At 52.7% G+C, this 18,452-nt stretch overlaps 1 protein-coding gene across 2 annotated transcripts in view; it reads left to right on the forward strand.

The window, feature by feature from the left end:
* The first annotated feature begins 3,184 nt into the window (after nt 1-3,184).
* FGD3 (FYVE, RhoGEF and PH domain containing 3) overlaps nt 3,185-18,452 on the forward strand; it is a 72,020-nt gene continuing 56,752 nt past the window's right edge. For both annotated transcript variants that reach the window (XM_019034182.4, XM_019034183.3), the window contains exons 1-3: nt 3,185-3,497; nt 14,370-14,537; nt 15,339-15,840. In XM_019034182.4, coding sequence (XP_018889727.3) covers nt 15,388-15,840 — 453 coding nt within the window. In that variant the 5' untranslated portion in view covers nt 3,185-3,497; nt 14,370-14,537; nt 15,339-15,387. The remainder of the gene's footprint in view (nt 3,498-14,369; nt 14,538-15,338; nt 15,841-18,452) is intronic.

Raw genomic sequence — 18,452 nt, forward strand, 5'->3', positions numbered from 1 at the left:
CAGGGTAGAGCCCCTGGGGTTCCCTCCTGGTAAGTGGGTGTTCCCCCTTGGCCTCTCTACTAGTGGGTGATCCCTCCGGGCCTCTCTCCTGGTGGGTGGGCCCTCCACCCAGGCCTCTCCTGGTGAGTGGGTGCTCCCCCTGGGGCTCTCTCCTGGTGAGTGGGTGCTCCTCCAGGCCTCTCTCCTAGTAGGGTACTCCCCCTGGGCCTCTCTCCTGGTGGGTGGGCACTCCCCCTGGTTGACAGTTCTCTGCCCATAGGCTCTCTCCATCCTGGCCTCTGTGGTCCCACACAGGCCCCTCTGGGTCCTGGACTTCAGAGCTCCTCTGCCTGGCCATGGCCAGCTTTCCTGGAAGACAGGGCTGGGGGTCCCTGGGACAAAGCAGGAGTCCTGGGGAAACCCCCTTTCTCATCAGAGGCACCCACCCCTCATGAAGTGAGCCACCTGGGGGAGGATGAGCAGCACCCCTGAGGGACAGGCTAAGGGACACTGGAGGCACAGGGCCTTCTCTGCAGAGCCTCTGACTCCACAAAGTTATTCAAGGGCTTTGAGATTGAATAGCACCAATGGATTGTCACTGTGGTCCCCAGGAGCCCTCCATGGTCACCAGGAGCCCTCCAGGGTAGAGGACTCATTTGAGCCATTGGAACATGAGTGAAATAATTGGTCAGAGAAATTGGAATATATGTTGATACTTCCTGGTGGTTGCTTCTCCACTGTGGGCTGATCCCACCATTCTCCAACTTCAGGTCACCCTTGCCCTTTTTCCTGATGAAAATACTACATCACTTTAAAACAATAGGAAACACTTAACTCTTTAGTTTTGATGGGTCAGTATTGGGGTGTGGCTTGGCTATGGCTTGGGGACCTCTCATGAGGCTACAGATGGTGGCTGGGGCTGCAGTGTCATCTGAAGGCCTGACTGAAACTGAGGATCATTTTCAAGGTGACTCATTCACACATCACAAGTTGTTGCTGGCTGTTGGCCTGGGGCCTTAGTTCCTCTCCGCATGGGCCTCTCTGCAGGGCTGCTTGAGCATCCTCACAACATGGCAGCCAGCTCCTCCACAGTGAGTGATTCAGCAAGGAAAGGCAAAAGCTGCAGTGTTATGTATGGCCTGGCCTTGGAAGTCACCTTCATCATTTCTGTAATGTCCTATTGTACAGTAGTGTCCACAGGTCAGCTCTATTCACAGTGGGAGGGGCAGATAACCAGCAGTTGATGATCACTGGGCCATTGGGGGGCAGGCTGCCACAAACATGTTTCTTTTCGAATGATGTCACTCCCAGGTGGAGGCACCACTTCCTCCCACTCACCCCCACCAGGGACGACAGGACACTTAGCCTCAGTTCTACTTTCAAGCCACAAACCCCTCCCCATCCTCTTTTTGTTCCTCACCTACCACAACCCCTCACCTTTCAGGTCATCACAGCCAGCCTGCTGCTGTGCTGCCAGAATTTATCTTGACCCTCTTAGGACGACAGTTGTGTATTCCTAGTGTACCTGGGTTTGTGTCCCTGGTCCTAATGGGACCCCACTGCTGGCCTTCTGGCACAGGGGACATCTGTAGAGGAGAAGGCTGAACCAGGTGGTGGTGGCAGGCACTGCTGTCCTTCCTGGCCTGGGCTGGAAGCATCTGGATGGTCCAGGGCTGCCTCCTCAGGGGGCAGGAGCCAAGACTCCAGGGCCCGGACATTGACAGCACAGCAACGGTGATTCAGATGTTGGTGGCTGGGATCCCTTGAGTACCTACCATGGGCAAAGCCCTCATTTCTCACAAAAACTCCACCACATGCATCCCACATTTTCTCCATTTCATGGAGGAAGAATGGAGTCTTCAAGAAGTTCATCAATGTTCGGGCATGGTGGCTCATGCCTGTAATCCCAGCACTTTAGGAGGCTGAGGCTGACAGATCACCTGAGGTCAGGAGTTGAGACCAGCCTGGCTAACATGGTGAAACCCAGTCCCTATTAAAAATACAAAAAATTAGCTGGGCATTGTGGTGGGCACCTATAATCCCAGCTACTCGGAAGGATGAGGCAGGAGAATCTTTGAAACCAGAAGGTGGAGGTTGAAGTGAGCTGACTTTGCGCCACTGCACTCCAGCCTGGGCAACAGAGTGAGGCTCTGTCTCAAAAAAAAAAAGAAAAAAGAAAAAAGAAAAGAAGAAGTTCAGCAATGTGGCTGAGGCCACAGCACCCATGCGTCCGAGCTCAGGTGACACTGTCCACCCCATCCTTGTCACGGCTGGGTGTAGCTCTGCATCCTCACAAAGGCAGGGAACTTAGGGACAAACTCCACATCACCTCAGCCTTTAGCTTTTGGGAGGGAGGGGCACACCACTGTGTTGTGAGCCTCAGTTTCCCTGTTGTCAGACGGGGATAACCATACTTCACAGGGGCATGAAGGGGCCCAATGAGTAACCATTCACAGGGCACCTGCGGCAGCACCTGGCACAGGGAAACTGAGGCCCAGAGAAATTGCTTTTATTTATTTATTTATTATTTTATTTTTGTTGAGACAGTCTCTTTCTGTCCCCCAGGCTGGAGTGCAGTGGCGCAATCTCAGTTCACTGCAACCTCCACCTCTGGGGTTCGAGCGGTCCTCCCACCTCAGCCTCCTTAGTAGCTGGGATTACAAGCATGCGTCACAATGCCCAGCTGATTTTTGTATTTTTAGTAGAGACAGGGTTTCACCAAGTTGGCCAGACTGGTCTCAAACTCCTGACCTCAAGTGATCCTCCCTCCTTGGCCTCCCAAAGTGCTGGGATTTCAGGCATGAGCCACCATGCCCAGGTGAGAAATTGCTTTAAAAAAAATGAATATAAGGCTGGATTAACAAGCATTATTAAAATTGAGTCAGACTTTGCACTCTAAGCCCTTCAGGACCTGGTGTTATTAGTTATTGATTCTGGGCCTGCTGGAGCAGCCCTTGTGGGTCAGGTCTCCCAGGAAGCATCTTGAAATATCTGTTTGCAGGGGGCCTCTTCACCTTCTAACTTGTGGCCATTTCATTGTTTCCAACCAAGAGGGTCTGAGGAAGCCTCTGATGGTGTGTTTCTGGGCTCACTCTGGGCTTGTCTGGTCTAGGGCCGGCCCCCTCATTCCCTGCTGGGCCCCTCCTCCCTGAAGATCTACACAGCAGATCTACTCACAAAAGTCCACCCAGCAGAAGCAGGAGGATGGTGGTTGTGGGTCCTCTGTGAGCAGCCCTGTTAACCTTTAAACCAGCACGGCTGCCGCAGCTGTGAGCCTAGCACCTGATCAGTGGAGAGCTGTGGATTGCATGTTTGTTTGCCATTGCCCCCGCCACCCTGCAAGTTGCACCTTCTAGAATCAGCAAGCCAAGCTCCTCTCACCCAGCGTAATGATGCGGAAATGCAAATGCACCATCATGTTGTGACCCATATTGCGAAAATTAGAAAAAAGGAAGTTGTGTTTCGCTATTGCACGAAGTTCAGCCCGGAGGAGAAACTCGCTCGCCTTCAGAAGACAGGTGAGTGGGCTTGGTCCTGAGGTGTTGACCGAGCCCCGAGATCCTAACTGCTTTTGTGGAGCTTTGGGGTGGTAGGAACATTCAGGGCAGGAGCCATTTGAGGGAGACGGATGTTTTCAAGGCAGGAAGTGGCTGTGGTGGCACGGAATGGTGTCTTGTTTTTGTTCTGTTGTCTTTCTCTGGGTTCCTGTAGCATGATGTATAAAAATTCAGAGTTATTGTGGGCCTTGAATGGCAAGTGTGAAAAGCCTTTGTAAACTGCTGAGTGCTGGGACAGTGTTGCCTATCGTCTGGGGGTGGCTTAGGCTCTCACAAGATGAACGGTGCCTGCCTGTATCCCCATCGAAGCCTGGCAGGGGCCCGGGTCCGAGGCTGACCAGATGCAGGGAGCCTTTTCCCATCGGCTGGCAGCGCACCAGCCAGGGCATCGAGACCACGGCCAGCCCCTCTCATGTCACCCAGGCCTGGGGGGCGGGGGGTAGCGCGAGACTTCCTCTGCCTGAACAGAGGAGGGTGGTCCCAGACGTGTCCTGGGTGCTAGGCTTTCCCACACAGTGTGGCTCCAGAAGCTTCCTCTGCACTCTGCAGTTTAGATATTAGCAGATGCGGGCCTGTGTAGCATGGGGCTGTGAGGAAGGAGTGCTGCACCCACCAAAGCCTCCTCAGCACCCCGTGCTGTGCCTGGCAGTGTGGGACAGTGGTGGGGCCACCTCAAGAGGTGCATGGACTGATGGCAGGGTCCCAGCGGCAGTGGCGGCACAACCCGATGCCACCGTGATTGTGCCCACTGTGCAGAGTGGGCCCGAGGGGCAGAGGCATGTTCAGGTCACACAGCATGGCCACACTCATCTGTAAAGTGGTGACTGAGTTGTGCCAGGCTCACTGTAGTTCAGGGCTGGACGTGCTCAGCAGGTGCCACTGCCATTCAGATCGGTGCTTGCCAATGCCCAGGGCGGATGCTGGTCAGCCATTCTTGCAGGGGAGGAAACCAAGGCACACAGCTGACTTGCCCTGGGCCCCCCAGCCTGCAAAGTGTCTGACTGAGCCCCAGTACAAATCTTCACAACTTGCTCAGTGGCCCCAGAGCCGGGTGGGGCTGGCCGGCTGGGTGTGAAAGGGAGGAAGTGGTTTGTCCCCAGCTGGGCTGTTACAGGAGGCCGGAGGAGGCCCCAGTTCCACTCCTCAGGGGGCGGAGGTCCACGTCTACACAAAAACCAGCACCACGCAGTGAGCAAGACCCCTTGGAGCGACAGCAGGCCGAGTGCCCTGCACACAGAGGCCTGCAGTCGTGTTGTACAGAGGTTAGAGCTGAAATGACCTTTTCCTGAGAAGCCTCACCACTGTCCGAGGATGGGCCTGACCTTCCTGGCCTGTGCCCCTTGAGGACTCCCAGGTTAGTCCCTGGGCTAGAAGAGTGACCTGGGAGTCACTGGTGCATGTGCTGGGAGCTCCCGAAGCATCCTCCCCACCCGCCCCAATAGGTCTATCAGGAGCCTGGTTTACAGATAAGGAAACTGAGGCCCCTCAGTAAGGGCAGTGCTGGGCAGGTGTGAAACCTAGACAAGGGTGAGACTGGGCTTATGGAACAAGGAGGCTCGGAGGCAAGCATGTGCCGAAAACAATGAACAACGACAGGAGGAAGAGCAGAGCCGGGCACTGTGGTGCCTGCCTGTCCCTAGGCGGGACGACCGTCAGCTGTGGGGACTGAGCCGGTCGGGAAGGAAACAGGATACGAGGACCTTCATTCATCCCTTACATTTCTCCCCGTGTGCTGCCTTCTTTTCTGCAGATATTGTGGGTCCTGGTAGGTGACAAGGGGCCCATTGTCTGAGGAGGGAGACAGGGACATGAACCTGCCACAGTTTGATCTGGCTGGCTGCAAGGACAGTGCAGGGCAGGCCCTCTGTGAAATGGGGGCAGCCACGTCTGGGTCCGGGGACAAGCTGCCTGCTGCCTAGTGACACAAACCTGTGCCCGTGGTGCCTCCCTCCCCACACGTGAGCTTCCCCACTCCCTCCTTCTGAGCTTGCCGCCTGCCGGTGAGTGTCCCTGGTCTCAGGAAAGTAGCCCACAGGAAAATGGTTGCTGCATTTCCCCGAAAGCAAGTATTGAACCCCTAACAATAATCTCAGCCCTCCAGGACAGGGTCCCCCGCTCTGTGCCACAAGGTGTGCTGTCCCCCAGCCCCACCCCCCGGGTGGGGGCACCGCAGACTCAGGCCTGGAGGCTGTACCCATGGGCCCGGCCCAGGGCCCACCCCACCTGGGAGTCTGTATGAGGCCTCTGCCCAGGGTGCCAGTCTTCTGAGGAGCAGCGGTGGCTGTGCATGTGGACCAAGGAAGGAGGGCAAGAGTGTGTGAATGCGGGCTGAGCTCCGCAGCCTCAGAAAGGGACACTAACGATCCCGCCTCCCCTGGACACCCCCAGCTGGGCAGGGAGGTTGACAAGGAGGCTGGCCTGGTGCAGGGCCTTGCCCTTCACACCTTGTCATTTTGGTGCAAATTCAAAAAACTTCTCATGAGAATCTTCTGCATACGTTTAAAAAAGTTTTCTTTTTAAAAAATGGCAGTAAAATACACATAACCTAAAACATAGCACCTTCATCTTTTTTCTTTTTTCTTTTTTTTTTTGGGATGGAGTCTCACTCTGTCTCCCAGGCTGGAGTGCAATGGAGCCATCTCGGCTCAGTGCAACCTCCGTCTCCCGGGTTCAAGTGATTCTCCTGCTTCAGCCTCCCAAGTAGCTGGGATTACAGGTGCCCACCACCAAGCCCAGCTAATTTCTTGTATTTTTAGTAGAGAGGGGGTTTTACCATATTGGTCAGGCTGGTCTTGAACTCCTGACCTCAGGTGATCCATCTGCCTTGGCCTCCCAAAGTGCTGGGATTACAGGCGTGAGCCACCATGCCCAGCCTCCTTCATCGTTTTTAAGTGATCAGTACAGTGCCCTCAGCACATTCATATTGCTGTGCAACCATCACCGCCATCCATCTCCAGAGCATCTTCACCTTCCCAATCTGAAACTCTGTCCCTGTTAAACCCTCTCCATTCCCTCCCTTGGCCCTGGCAGCCGCCATTCTGGTTTCTGTCTCTGTGAATTTGACTCCTCTAGGACCTCACGTAGGTGGAATCACATAGGATTTGTCCCTTTGTTACTGGCTTATTTCACTTAGCATAATGTCCTCAGGGTCCACCCCTGTTGTGGCATGGGTCAGAATTTCCTTCTGGTTTATTTATTTATTTATGAGATGGAGTCTCACTCTGTCACCAGGCTGGAGTGCAGTGGCGCGATCTCAGCTCACTGCTACCTCTGCCTCCCGGGTTCAAGCTATTCTCCTGCCTCAGCCTCCCAAGTAGCTGAGACTACAGGCATGCACCACCATGCCCAGCTAATTTTTGTATTTTTAGTAGAGACAGGGTTTCACCATGTTGACCAGGCTGGTCTCGATCTCTTGACCTCGTGATCCGCCCGCCTCGGCCTCCCAAGATGCTGGGATTACAGGCATGAGCCACTGTGCCCGGCCTCCTTCTGTTTAAGGCTGAACATGATTCTGTTCTGTGGAGAGGCCACCTTTTCTTTATCCAGGTTTCTAGGGATGGACACTTGAGGGGCTTCCACCCTTTGGCTGTTGTAGGGAATGCTGCTATGTATGTGGGTGTACAAGTACCTGTTTAAGACCCTGCTTTCAAATCTTTTGGGAGAAACATTCTTGACTAGATGGACTCACATGGGAAACTGGTGTTGGAGTAAATGTGGCTGCCCTAAGAAAAGCTGCCGCATCCTTGGGAGAGGTAGATACCCCCCGCCCACCAGCCCCCGATTCCAGGCTGTCCAGCCTGTTCTCCCAATCCACAGTCACAGCATCATGCCAGGGCTATGGGTCATGAAGACTCATACAGTCTTAAACAGTAGAAGTAACTTGTAAATGTGGCGGTGTGAGCCATATTTGTGAGTGTCTGCTCATGACATGACTGCAAACGGGGAGTTGCTGCGTTGATCTGCCTCCTCTTCTCCCTGCTCAGCTTGCCCTCACTTCCTGCCCTCTCTGAGGCCCCTCTGACCCCCATCCCAATTCAGGAGCATGTGGCACCTCACTGAGTTCTCAGCAGAGATGATGGAGACCCCCCCCCCTCCATCCACGCCCACAGCAGACAGGGCATTTCCCAGGCTGAGACCCCAAGGTAATTACTCTGGGCTTCCAGGCACCGCTAGGTCACAAGGTGGCTTTAATTTTTGTTGTCTTTTCTTTTTTCTTTCTTTCTTTCTTTTTTTTTTTTTTTTTTTTTTGACACGGAGTCTCACTCTGTGGCCCAGGCTGGAGTGCAGTGGTGTGATCTCCTCACTGCAACCTCTGCCTCATGGGTACAAGCAATTCTCCTGTCTCAGCCTCCAGAATAGCTGGGACTACAGATGCAAGCCATCACGCCTGGCTAATTTTTGTATTTTTAGTAGAGATGGGGTTTCCCATATTCATCAGGCTGGTCTCGAACTCCTGACCTCAGGTGGAGGTCTGCCAAAGTGCCTCAGCCTCCCAAAGTGCTGGGATTGCAGGTGTGAGCCACTGCGCCCAGCCTGGTGGCTTTAATTGACTGCCATTGGGCATTACACCTGGGCATGGCCAGGGTGCCCTGGGCCTTGCTCACTGTGGGTGGCCTCAGTGGGTTTGGGACCTCAAGGCACCAAAGTTAAGCCAGTGAGAAGCCATATGGGGACCAGCAGATATAGGCAGTTCACATGGTTTATTGTATCACCTAGAGGCACTTACAGTATTGCCTGGATTCTCTATCACAGGGTAACCCACAAGGGAGATCATGTCGTCATCATCCCTCATGATTCTGGGCCACCCGGGTGCAGCGGGCAGCTCTTGCCCACAGGGCTGGGACCCATTGCGTAAGGCTTCCCCCAAAGGCTTCAGGCCTGGCTGCCACCTGCTGTCGGCGAGGATGCCCCCGCATGCCTCTCTGAGTGGCCAAGGCTCCCTCACAGTGAGGTGCTGGCTTCCAAGTGTGAGAGCCTGGAGCTGTCTTCCCTCGTGACCTGGCCTCCCGCATGCTGCCCTCTCTAGTTACAGCGAGTCTCTTAGGGGCTCTGTATTTAGGGGAGGGATGTCAGAGTCCGCTTTTAGATTGAAGTGGCATCAAAGAATATACGGGCAGTTTAAAAACCACCACTAACGTGTTTGCTGCTCTCCCTACATAACATGCCGTTGTTATGGAGCCTCCTGTGTGCCGGGGGCCACTGGGCCACTCCAGCGACAGGACAAGGGAGGTCCCTGCCTGCTAGGTTCTAGGCAGCACAGTGGACAGGTGCCGTGGTGGGTTTATTTCAGATGGGGGGGGACTCCCGCACGGCCCCCCGGGAAGGGACATCTGGTGGCAGATAGAGCTGGGTGGTAGGCAGACTGGTGGCCCATCTGTGGGACCAGCCCTGCCTATTTGGGGGACCGCTGCACTGTGGAGGGACATGGGGCGGGGGCCAGAGCACTTTGTCCCCCTGCTCACTGGCTGCTGTGATGGAGACACATGAACAGTTCTAGGACGCCCTGGATTCTGGGGCATTCTAAATTTCTTCAGGTTTGTGGATTTCCTCGTGCTACAAGGTGGCAGCCTTGAGTGTCTGGGACCTGTTCCCTGGCTGAGTCCACAGTGGGCACGGCTCATCTGGGTCAGCAGCTCCAGCCTTGCTCACCTCAGGTAGCTCAGGGCTTCTTAAAGGGAAAGCTGAGGTGGCTGCATACAGAGAACTGACCTCGGCTTCCTCAATGCCCCTGTGGAAACATAGGCATAGCCCTGGGCGGACCAGAGTGACCCAAGCCCAGGGGCTTCCAGCACCTGTGTGCCAGGGCCAGCCTCTCTGAGCCTCGGCGTCCTCATATGAAGGACAGAAACGTCCCCTGCGAGTGTGAGAAAGGGCTCAGCACTGAACCTGTGCATGGGTGTGCATGGGTGTACTTGCCTTATATGTGTGTATGCATTGTCAACCTAAAATAATCAAGAGAATCAGAATATAGTCTAAAGAGAGTTTATTCAAGCACAAGGTTGAGGACTGCAGCCAGGGAGACACTTCCAAGTTGCCTCAAGGAATGTCTGGAGAACAAAAGAGAGGCTCAAGTGTTTAAAGAAAAGAAAGGATGAATCAGGAGAGGGGGTGGTGACCGTTGTTCATCAGGAACTCTCATTGGTTCACAGAAATAACACTGGCTAGTGATTGGCCAGCCACTGTTGAACTACAGGGAATGTGGCATTTTAGGGCTACTTGGCATCTGTTAGTCTCAAGCCTGCATAGCAAGTGGTTTCAGGAGGGACCTATTTTGCTCGATGGGGAGTGACACATGACTGTGTTGCATTACAGCGCCTCTCAATGCCTGATTATATAAAGGGGCTGGCATTCCTCAGATACAGGTCTTTTTATTTTTCAGCATACGTGTGCACACATGTGTATGTATGTGCACATGTGTGTTTGTTTATGCATGTGTGCGTGCACCTGTGCCTTGAAGGCCAGGCAGTGGCCACACCAGCCCAGGAGGGTTGCTGCTGGCAAAGCCTTTGGCCGCAGAGGGGCTCTGCCCAGCTACACTTCCCAAAGTAGCTCATCCCTCTCCTGCCCCTCTATCCAGCTCTCTTTGTTTTCTGTTGTCATTACCTTTTTTATTTTAAAACAACGCATACTATGTAAAAAGTCCTTGCAACAGAATAGAAGGAAGTGAAGTGACAATTAGGGGCTCCTCAACCCAGGTTGCCCCCACCAAGGGCACCCTAAAAACCTCACTTTTAATTTGATTGCCTTTGTAAAGACCCTGTCTCCAAACATGCCTTCATTTTGAGGTACTGGGGGCTAGGACTTCAGTGTGTGAATTGGGGGGTACCGACAGGATCCATAACACAGGTGTTTGCAATACAGAGTTGCAAACGCAAAGCTGGAGGTGAGTGTCCTTCATTTGTTTTGGTTCATCTGCTCTTGGACAAAAGCCCTTCCAAGATGGGAGTGATTTGAGGGCCTCCGATGAGCACAGTGCACCCCTCTCCTCTGGACAGGATGTCCGGGGACCCGGGCTGCTTGGGCCTCCTAGGCTGCAACCACATACCTCCTCACTTCTCCTCATGATCCATCATGATCCAGTCTCCCTTGTGTGGTAAGGAAAATGATGCTCAGGAATGTCTGAAACTCACCAAGTTTGTACAGTTCAAAGGCGATAAGGGTGGGATTTTTCTTTTCTTTCTTTCTTTCTTTCTTTTTTTTTTTTGAGACAGAATCTGGCTCTTTCCCCTAGGCTGGAGTGCAGTGGTGAGATCTCTGCTCACTGCAACCTCCGCCTCCAGGGTTCAAGCGATTCTCCTGCCTCAGCCTTTCGAGTAGCTGGGATTACAGGGGCCCACCACCACACCTGGCTAGGGTGGGATTTTTCTTGATCAGCCCTGTGAGGTATACTTGGCGTACCATTGATGCATAATGTTTAAAGTGTACAGTTGGATAAACTTTGACATGGGGTGTGCTCATGAAATTATCACCACAATCAAGGTAATGAATATGTGTGCAACATCCCACAAAGCTCTTGTGCTCCTTTGTAAGCACTCCCCACCTCCCCAGCCCCTCCACCCATCCACCCCCCTCCCCCACACCAACCCCACAGCCCCTCCCATTCCTTCCAGGCACCCAACTGATCTGCTTCCTAGCACCATAGGCTACTTTGCACTTCCTAGAATTCTGTAGTAATGAGAAAACACAGTAGGTCTTCTGTGGCTCCTTTTGTTCAGCATAGTTATTTCTAGATTCATCTGTATTCTATTCCCTTTTTAAAAATGGTCTGAAAGATCTGGCTGGATGTGGTGGCTCATGCCTGTAATCCCAGCACTTTGGGAGGCTGAGGTGGGAGGATCAGTTGAGGTCAGGAGTTCGAGACCAGCCTGGCCAACATGGTGAAAACCCATCTCTACTAAAAAAAATACAAAAATTAGCCAGGCGTGGTGGTGGGCGCCTGTAATCCCAGCTACTCAGGAGGCTGAGGTGGAAGAATCACTTGAACCCAGGAGGCGGAGGTTGCAGTGAACCTAGATTGTGGCCACTGAACTCCAGCCTGGGTGACAGAGCGAGACTCCATCTCAATAAAAAAAAAAAAAAGGTCTGAAAGATCATTAGATGTAGGTGTAGAATTAGCATCATTATTTTCCTGAAATGTTTGTAGAATTCACCAGTGAAGATCTCTGTGCCTGAAGTTCTCCATGTGGGAAAAGTTTTAACTACAAGGATTTCTTGTGCTTCTTTTACATTGAGCTTCTTAGATGTGTAGATTTATAGTTTCCATCAAATCTAGAAAACTTGTCATTATTTCCTCAAATATTTTTTCTGTCCACCCCTTTTTGAGACTCCGATCACACATGTATTACACTACTTGAAGTTTTCCCACGTTTCACTGTTGCTCAGTTTCTCTGTGTGTGTGTGTTTCATTTTGGGTAGTTTCTGTTCCTGTCTCTTCAAATTCACTAGTTTTTCTTCTGCAATGTCTAATTGGTTGTTAATTCCTTCCAGTGTGTTTTTGGTCTCACACTTCGTAGTTTTCATCTCTGGAAGTTTAATGTGGGTCTTCTTACATTCTCCACGTCTCTACTGGATTTTAGAACATAGGATGACACAGACATGATAGTAGTTTTTAATGTCCCTTTTTGCTAATTCCAACATCTGTGTTAGTTATGGGTCAGTTTATATTGAATTTTTTCTCTTCATTATTTATAGTCCCTTTTATGCCTGGTAATTTTTTTTTTTTCTTTTTTGAGACAGAGTCTTGCTCTGTCGCCCAGGCTGGAGTGCAGTTGTGCAATTTCAGCTCACCACAACATCCGCCTCCTGAGTTCAAGCAATTCTCCTGCCTCAGCCTCCTGAGCAGCTGGGATTACAGGCACGCACCACCATGCCTGGCTAATTTTTGTATTTTTAGTAGAGATAGGGTTTCTCCATGTTGGCCAGGCTGGTCTCGAACTCCTGCCCTCAAGTGATCCATCTGCCTTGGCCTCCTAAAGTGCTGGGATTACAGGCGTGAGCCACTGTGCCCAGCCTCTGCCTGGTGATTTTTGATTGGATGCCAGACTATGGGAATTTTACCTTGCCGTGCACTAGATATTTTTGTAGTTCTATAAATATTTTTTAGTTTTGTTCAGGGATGCAGTTGGGTAAACATATGGACTTCTTCCTGTTAAGGTTTGTTAATATTTGCTAGGTGGGACCAGAGCAGTGATCATTGCAGGGCTAATTATCCATCATTCCTGAAGCAAGACCCTCTGAGTATTCAACGCAATGCCCCGTGACCTGTGGGGCTTTTAGGGCTGGCTGGTGGGCATAGGTGTGTCCCTGCCCTGTGAAATCTCCCTGTGGTCCTCACAGGTGGTTCTTTCTCTGGCCTCATGTGCTCTCCCCACCGCACACATGCTGAACGGTCCTCAAGGAGCCCCTCTGAGATCTCTGGGTTCTCTCTCTCTGTGCAGCTCTCTCATCTTCAGGGCTCCATGCTGTGGACTCTGGCCACCTTAGTCTTCTGGCCTCCCAGTTTTGTCTTCTCAACTCAGAGAGTCCACTGGGCCCCACAGGGCTCCCCTTCCCTGATCCATGGCCCAGAAATGGTCTCCGGGCAGTGAGCTGGGGCAATAGGAGGGCTCACCTCATTCATTCCCGTCTCTCAGGGACCACAGTGTTTTACCGCTTGGTGTAGAGCCTTGCAAACTTGTTTCGTAGGTTTTGTCCATTTTTGTTGCTGTTCCAGGTGAGAGTAAATCTGGTTTCTATTACTCCATCCTGACCAGAAGCATAATTCCCCTGAGATGGGGTTGAACCAGGCTCTGTCTTGCCAGACAGCTACCTTTGAACACACCGAGCCTGAGCACAGCTCACATTCCATCCAGTATATTTTTATTACTGTGCCATGTTTGACCTCTGGAAACCTGAGTTTATCTCTTGTGCTATGAGAAGAATGCAGCAAAACATGTATTTTCTGTTTAGAAATCTTAATATTGCCCCCCATTGAACTCGTTAGGAATGTGGCAGTAGCCAATCATAAATGCCCACCTGAGCAATTCTGGAGTCATTTAAAGAAACATCCACTCAAAAGGGGTTTTGCCCCAAGACAGCGAGCACTCAGGAGACTGTGTGTGGTGGGGGTGCTCCACCGTGGAGCTGGTCGGCCTCCACAGCCACCGGGACGCTGCCAGAGCCCAGGCCTGCGCCACGCCCTGCCCAGAGGCACACCTGCCTGCTCAAGGCAACCAGGGCAGGCTCAAGGCAGCCAGGGCCAGCTCACTGTGTGCCTGTCACTGTGTGAAGCCTGCTTCTTCTTTATTCCGCTTAGCAAGTGAGGCAGGAGCATGTAAAGCTGCTGGCAGAGGAATATCTAATTGTGAGTGTGAGTGCGTGTGTGACTGTGAGTGTGAGCCAGCCCATCAGTGTGAGTGTTTGAGGGAGCCTCTCTGTATGTGCCTGGGGGAGGGTGTGAGGTGTGGGCTAGGGAGGGGCCTGGCGATGCCCACCGGCTCACCTCACACTGGACAGTGCCTGCATGTTCAAGATGACCCTTCCCCTGGGCCGCAGGATGCTGCATGGCAAGGGACAAGCTCAGCCCTGGCCCCAGAGTTTCCAGCCGAGCAAGACATTGCCCACCCTACAGTGCATGGCTGCTGGTGCAGGCCCCACCCTTTTGGAGGCGTTGTGTGCCAGCCTGGGGGCTGAGGATATGACTGTGCAGATGGCCATTCCCCAATCCTGGGGTCCACCATGCTGAGTGGTGGCATGGAGCTTCCCTCCTCCGCACCCCCGCAGAGCCGGGGCCTCTGGCTGCTCCAAATGCCAGTTGGAGAAGGTGGTTTTCTTTCTCTACTAATGTCTTTTCAGTACCTCCTAAATGGCTCTACTTTGAACCTGCTGGGCAAGGAAGAGATTTTCAAGGAAACCATCTACCGTGTGCGAGCTCCTGCTGGCCAACCCCAGACCCCAGCACGGAGCCAGGCACCTGTGCCCGCTGACCCTCAGCACCCTCCTCAGAAAGGCTGGTGACATCAGGTATGGGGATAAGTGACCGCCACTTGCAGCCCCTAGGCTCCTCGGCAGCTGCGTCTTGGGTTCAAGAGGATGATTTTGAGGGATGACAGTCTCCCTCTAGGCCCGTCTCACCTTTGCTCCTCCTCAAAGGCACCCGGTGAATTCTCTGTGCACTTAGAACTGACACTTGAATTTGGTCCATGAGAGGCGTGGTGGGCCAGTGTGAGGTGGCTCCAGTGCACAGGAGGGAGGAGGAGTTCTGGGGCAAAGACCTTGGTCCACATCCTCCGGCAAGACGCACCTCCTGCCCCAGCCCTCCCCTGAGGGAGATAGTAGAGACAGCTGGGACCCTGGACCCCTGGGGGCTGTTTTCTGACCTGTCCAGTAGGCAGTGGTGAGGAGGAGGAGGAGGAGGACACCGGCCTCATGTCCTGGGAGTATCAGAGGATTGAAAAGCACCACGGATGCATTATAAACAGAAGCCACTGTGTTCCTTTTGGTTATGGTCACTACCTTGAGCATCTATTTTGAATTTATTGAACAGCAGATAGCTTCACACCACAGGGTTAATTTTTTTTATGCGGAAGAAACAATTTTAAAACAAAACATTTTCCATTTTCTGTTCTTTAAAAGCCTGTCTGTACAAGACCCAGCTGAAGCTGACCAGGGCATTCACACTTCACACACAACCCCCAGCCCACCTGCTCCAGGCTTTTGGTGGGGGGTGGAGGGTACTGCCTGGGGGCTGCATTTGGGGGTTGCACCTGAGGGGGCTGGTCCATGCCTGGCTAGCACTGACTCTGGCTTGTTTCTCCCCTACAGGAAGCCCCTGGCCAGCCTCCACCTGAGCCCAGTGAGCTCAGCTTTAAGGATGGAGTCAGGTGGGGGGTCCTCAACCCCTCCAGGACCCATTGCTGCCCTAGGGATGCCAGACACTGGGCCTGGCAGTTCCTCCCTAGGGAAGCTTCAGGCGCTCCCTGTTGGGCCCAGAGCCCACTGTGGGGACCCTGTCAGCCTGGCTGCAGCAGGGGACGGCTCTCCAGACACAGGCCCCACGGGAGAGCTGAGTGGTAGCTTAAAGATCCCCAACCGGGACAGCGGGATCGACAGTCCATCCTCCAGTGTGGCTGGAGAGAACTTCCCCTGCGAGGAGGGCTTGGAGGCTAGCCCAAGCCCCACTGTACTGGGGGTGCACCCAGAGATGGCCCTGGACAGCCAGGTCCCGAAGGTCACCCCCCAGGAGGAGGCGGACAGCGACGTGGGTGAGGAACCTGATTCTGAGAACACCCCCCAGAAGGCTGACAAGGATGCCGGCCTGGCCCAGGTAGGCTTCCCCTTCTCTGTCCCCGCTGCGGGCTGCAGGCCTTTCATCAGGAGGGGTTTGAGATTTTCAGTGGGCGTCATCCCACACCTTGTTTCCAGGAATGTGGCACACAGGCTTGTGCTGTGTGCAAGGGGAGGTCCTGGGATGCAGTCTGCCCTAGAAAAGCCTGAGGGAAAAATCCATGCAGGCCAGGCCAAGCCCACCTGACACCTTGAGCAGTGACCTCAGTCCTGAGTCTTAGTTTCCACAACTGCACAGTGGGCACCTCCCGACCCTGGGAAGGTATGATGGTCAGTCCTACTGGTGGTGCTGCCAAAGCCGCCCTTTGCACAGTGCTCACTGCTGACTTTATAAAACTCCTGGGAGGAGACGGTGTGAGTGGGGAAACTGTTTTCCTCAATGGGAAACTGAGGCACAGAGGGCATGGTACCTGGCCAGGGTCACCCATGGGGTGTGGCACAGGCTGGGTGCCCTGTGCTCTTCAGGACATGGTGGGGCAGGACCTGTGAGGCCCGCAGTGCAGTGTGGAGACCAGAGCAGACAGTTCCCACAACACGATGGAGCTGCATGGAGGGAGTTTGTTTGCATTCTCATTAGCGTTTATGGGGCTCTTGGCTCGGTGCTGGGATCTTGGGGAGATGGAGAGGCAGCAGATGGCCTCAGGCTCAGAGAAACTGTGGGTATGGGGGGCACAGCTTGGGTAAGTTGCCAAGTGACCAGGTCCTGGGAGCGCTTTGCGGGTCAGGCTTGCTGGCTCCTAGGTGGGGACGCTGCTGGCTGACACGGGGACCATCGGGAGACAGGCTGGGCAGGTGAAGGGCAGTCCGGTGCCTGGACCACTGTGAGCCGGCTTGGCGGAGACGAGGCCAGGGCTGTGTTCAATGGAGGCTTTATTATCACTCAGGTGTAGGAAGGATCAGACCATTGCCATTGACAAGATGGTTTGTCATCCTCAGTTTCCAAGAGAAAGGGGCATGTCACACCACACCGTGGGGCCACAGGGAAGCCCAGGGTCAGTCAGGAGGCAGAGGGTTCGAGGGGGAACTGTGGGCCTGAGACGGTAATGTGGTTTCTGCGGGAAACTTGAGTTCCCAGCCATGATGGGAATGGGAGGTCAGACACACCTGATTCTACTCCCTCACTTTTGTAGTTTACACACAACTGAGCAGCATTAATCTTAAAATAGAGATCAGAAGACTGACAGACTCTGTGGCAATAAGATACCAAATTATAAACAGGACCAGGCAAGTGTACACACCATACACTTAAAGAATAAACTATATTCTGGCTGGGCGAGGTGGCTCACGCCTATAATCCTAGCACTTTGGGAGGCCGAGGTGGGTGGATCAACTGAGGTCAGGAGTTTGAGACCAGCCTGACCAACATGAAGAAAACCTGTCTCTACTAAAAATACAAAATTAGCTGGGTGTGGTGGCACATGCCTGTAATCCCAGCTAATTGGGAGGCTGAGGCAGGAGAATCACTTGAACCCAGGAGGTGGAGGTTGCGGTGAGCCGATATCACACCATTGCACTCCAGCCTGGGCAGCAAGAACGAAACTCCATCTCAAAAAAAAAAAAAAAAAGAAGAAACTATATTCTAATAGCCACGAGGTATTTTCTTTTTCTTTAGCAGCTAAACAAGCAATAAGCAATATTAAAACAACTGTAGCTCCACCAGATGCTGACTGACACTCCCACCGCCCACCCCCCCCACCCCACCCCCATTCCACCAGCCATAACTGCAGCTTTGATTGGACAAGAGACTGATTGAGTAACTTTCTTTCAGTGAGAAGATCACTGACCCTGTATGGACTGGCTCTGGCCAGTTTGCAGAGGCTGCACACTTGCATGCATTTGTGTCCTGAAAAGACCTTTTGGCATACAGAGCCTGACTGTAATACATTTAAATGTTAAGCCTCCACCCCAAGGTGAACATGAATTGCATGTTACACGCACCCTCCCCTCCCCTCCCCCCTCTTCCTTCCCCTCCCCTCCCTTCCCCATTCACCCTCCCCCACCCCCCTCCCCTCCCCTCCCCCATCCCCCCTCCACTCCTCTCTTCCCCTCCCCTCCCCTCCCCTCTCCTTCCCTTCCCTTTCTTTGAGACAGAATCTCATTATATTGCCCAGGCTCATCTCAAACTTCTGGCCTCAAGTGATCCTCCTGCCTTGGCTTCCCAAGGTGTCAGGATTATAGCTGTGAGCCACCATGCCCAGCACCAACTGATTTTTTTGTGTTCATTTTATATTCTGTAACTTTACTGAACTGGTTCGTTAGTCCTAACAGTTTTTAATGGAATCTTAAGGATTTTTTAGTATAAAATCATGTCATCTGTGAACAGAAATAATTTTACTTTTTCCTTTCCAATTTGGATGACTTTTCTTCCTTTTTCTCTCCTAATTGCTCTGGCTAGGACTTCCCATACTATATTGAATAGAAGTGGTAAGAGTGGGCATCCTTCTCTTATTTCTAATCTTAGAGGAAAAGTTTTAGTCTTTCACCATTGAATATGATGTTAGCTGTGGGCTTCTCATATATGAGCTTTATTATATTGAGGTAGTTTCATTCTGTTCCTAGTTTGTTGAGTGTTTTTTATCATGAAAGGATGTT

Source organism: Gorilla gorilla, chromosome 13, assembly GCF_029281585.2.
Source record: "Gorilla gorilla gorilla isolate KB3781 chromosome 13, NHGRI_mGorGor1-v2.1_pri, whole genome shotgun sequence".
Classification (NCBI taxonomy): domain Eukaryota; kingdom Metazoa; phylum Chordata; class Mammalia; order Primates; family Hominidae; genus Gorilla; species Gorilla gorilla.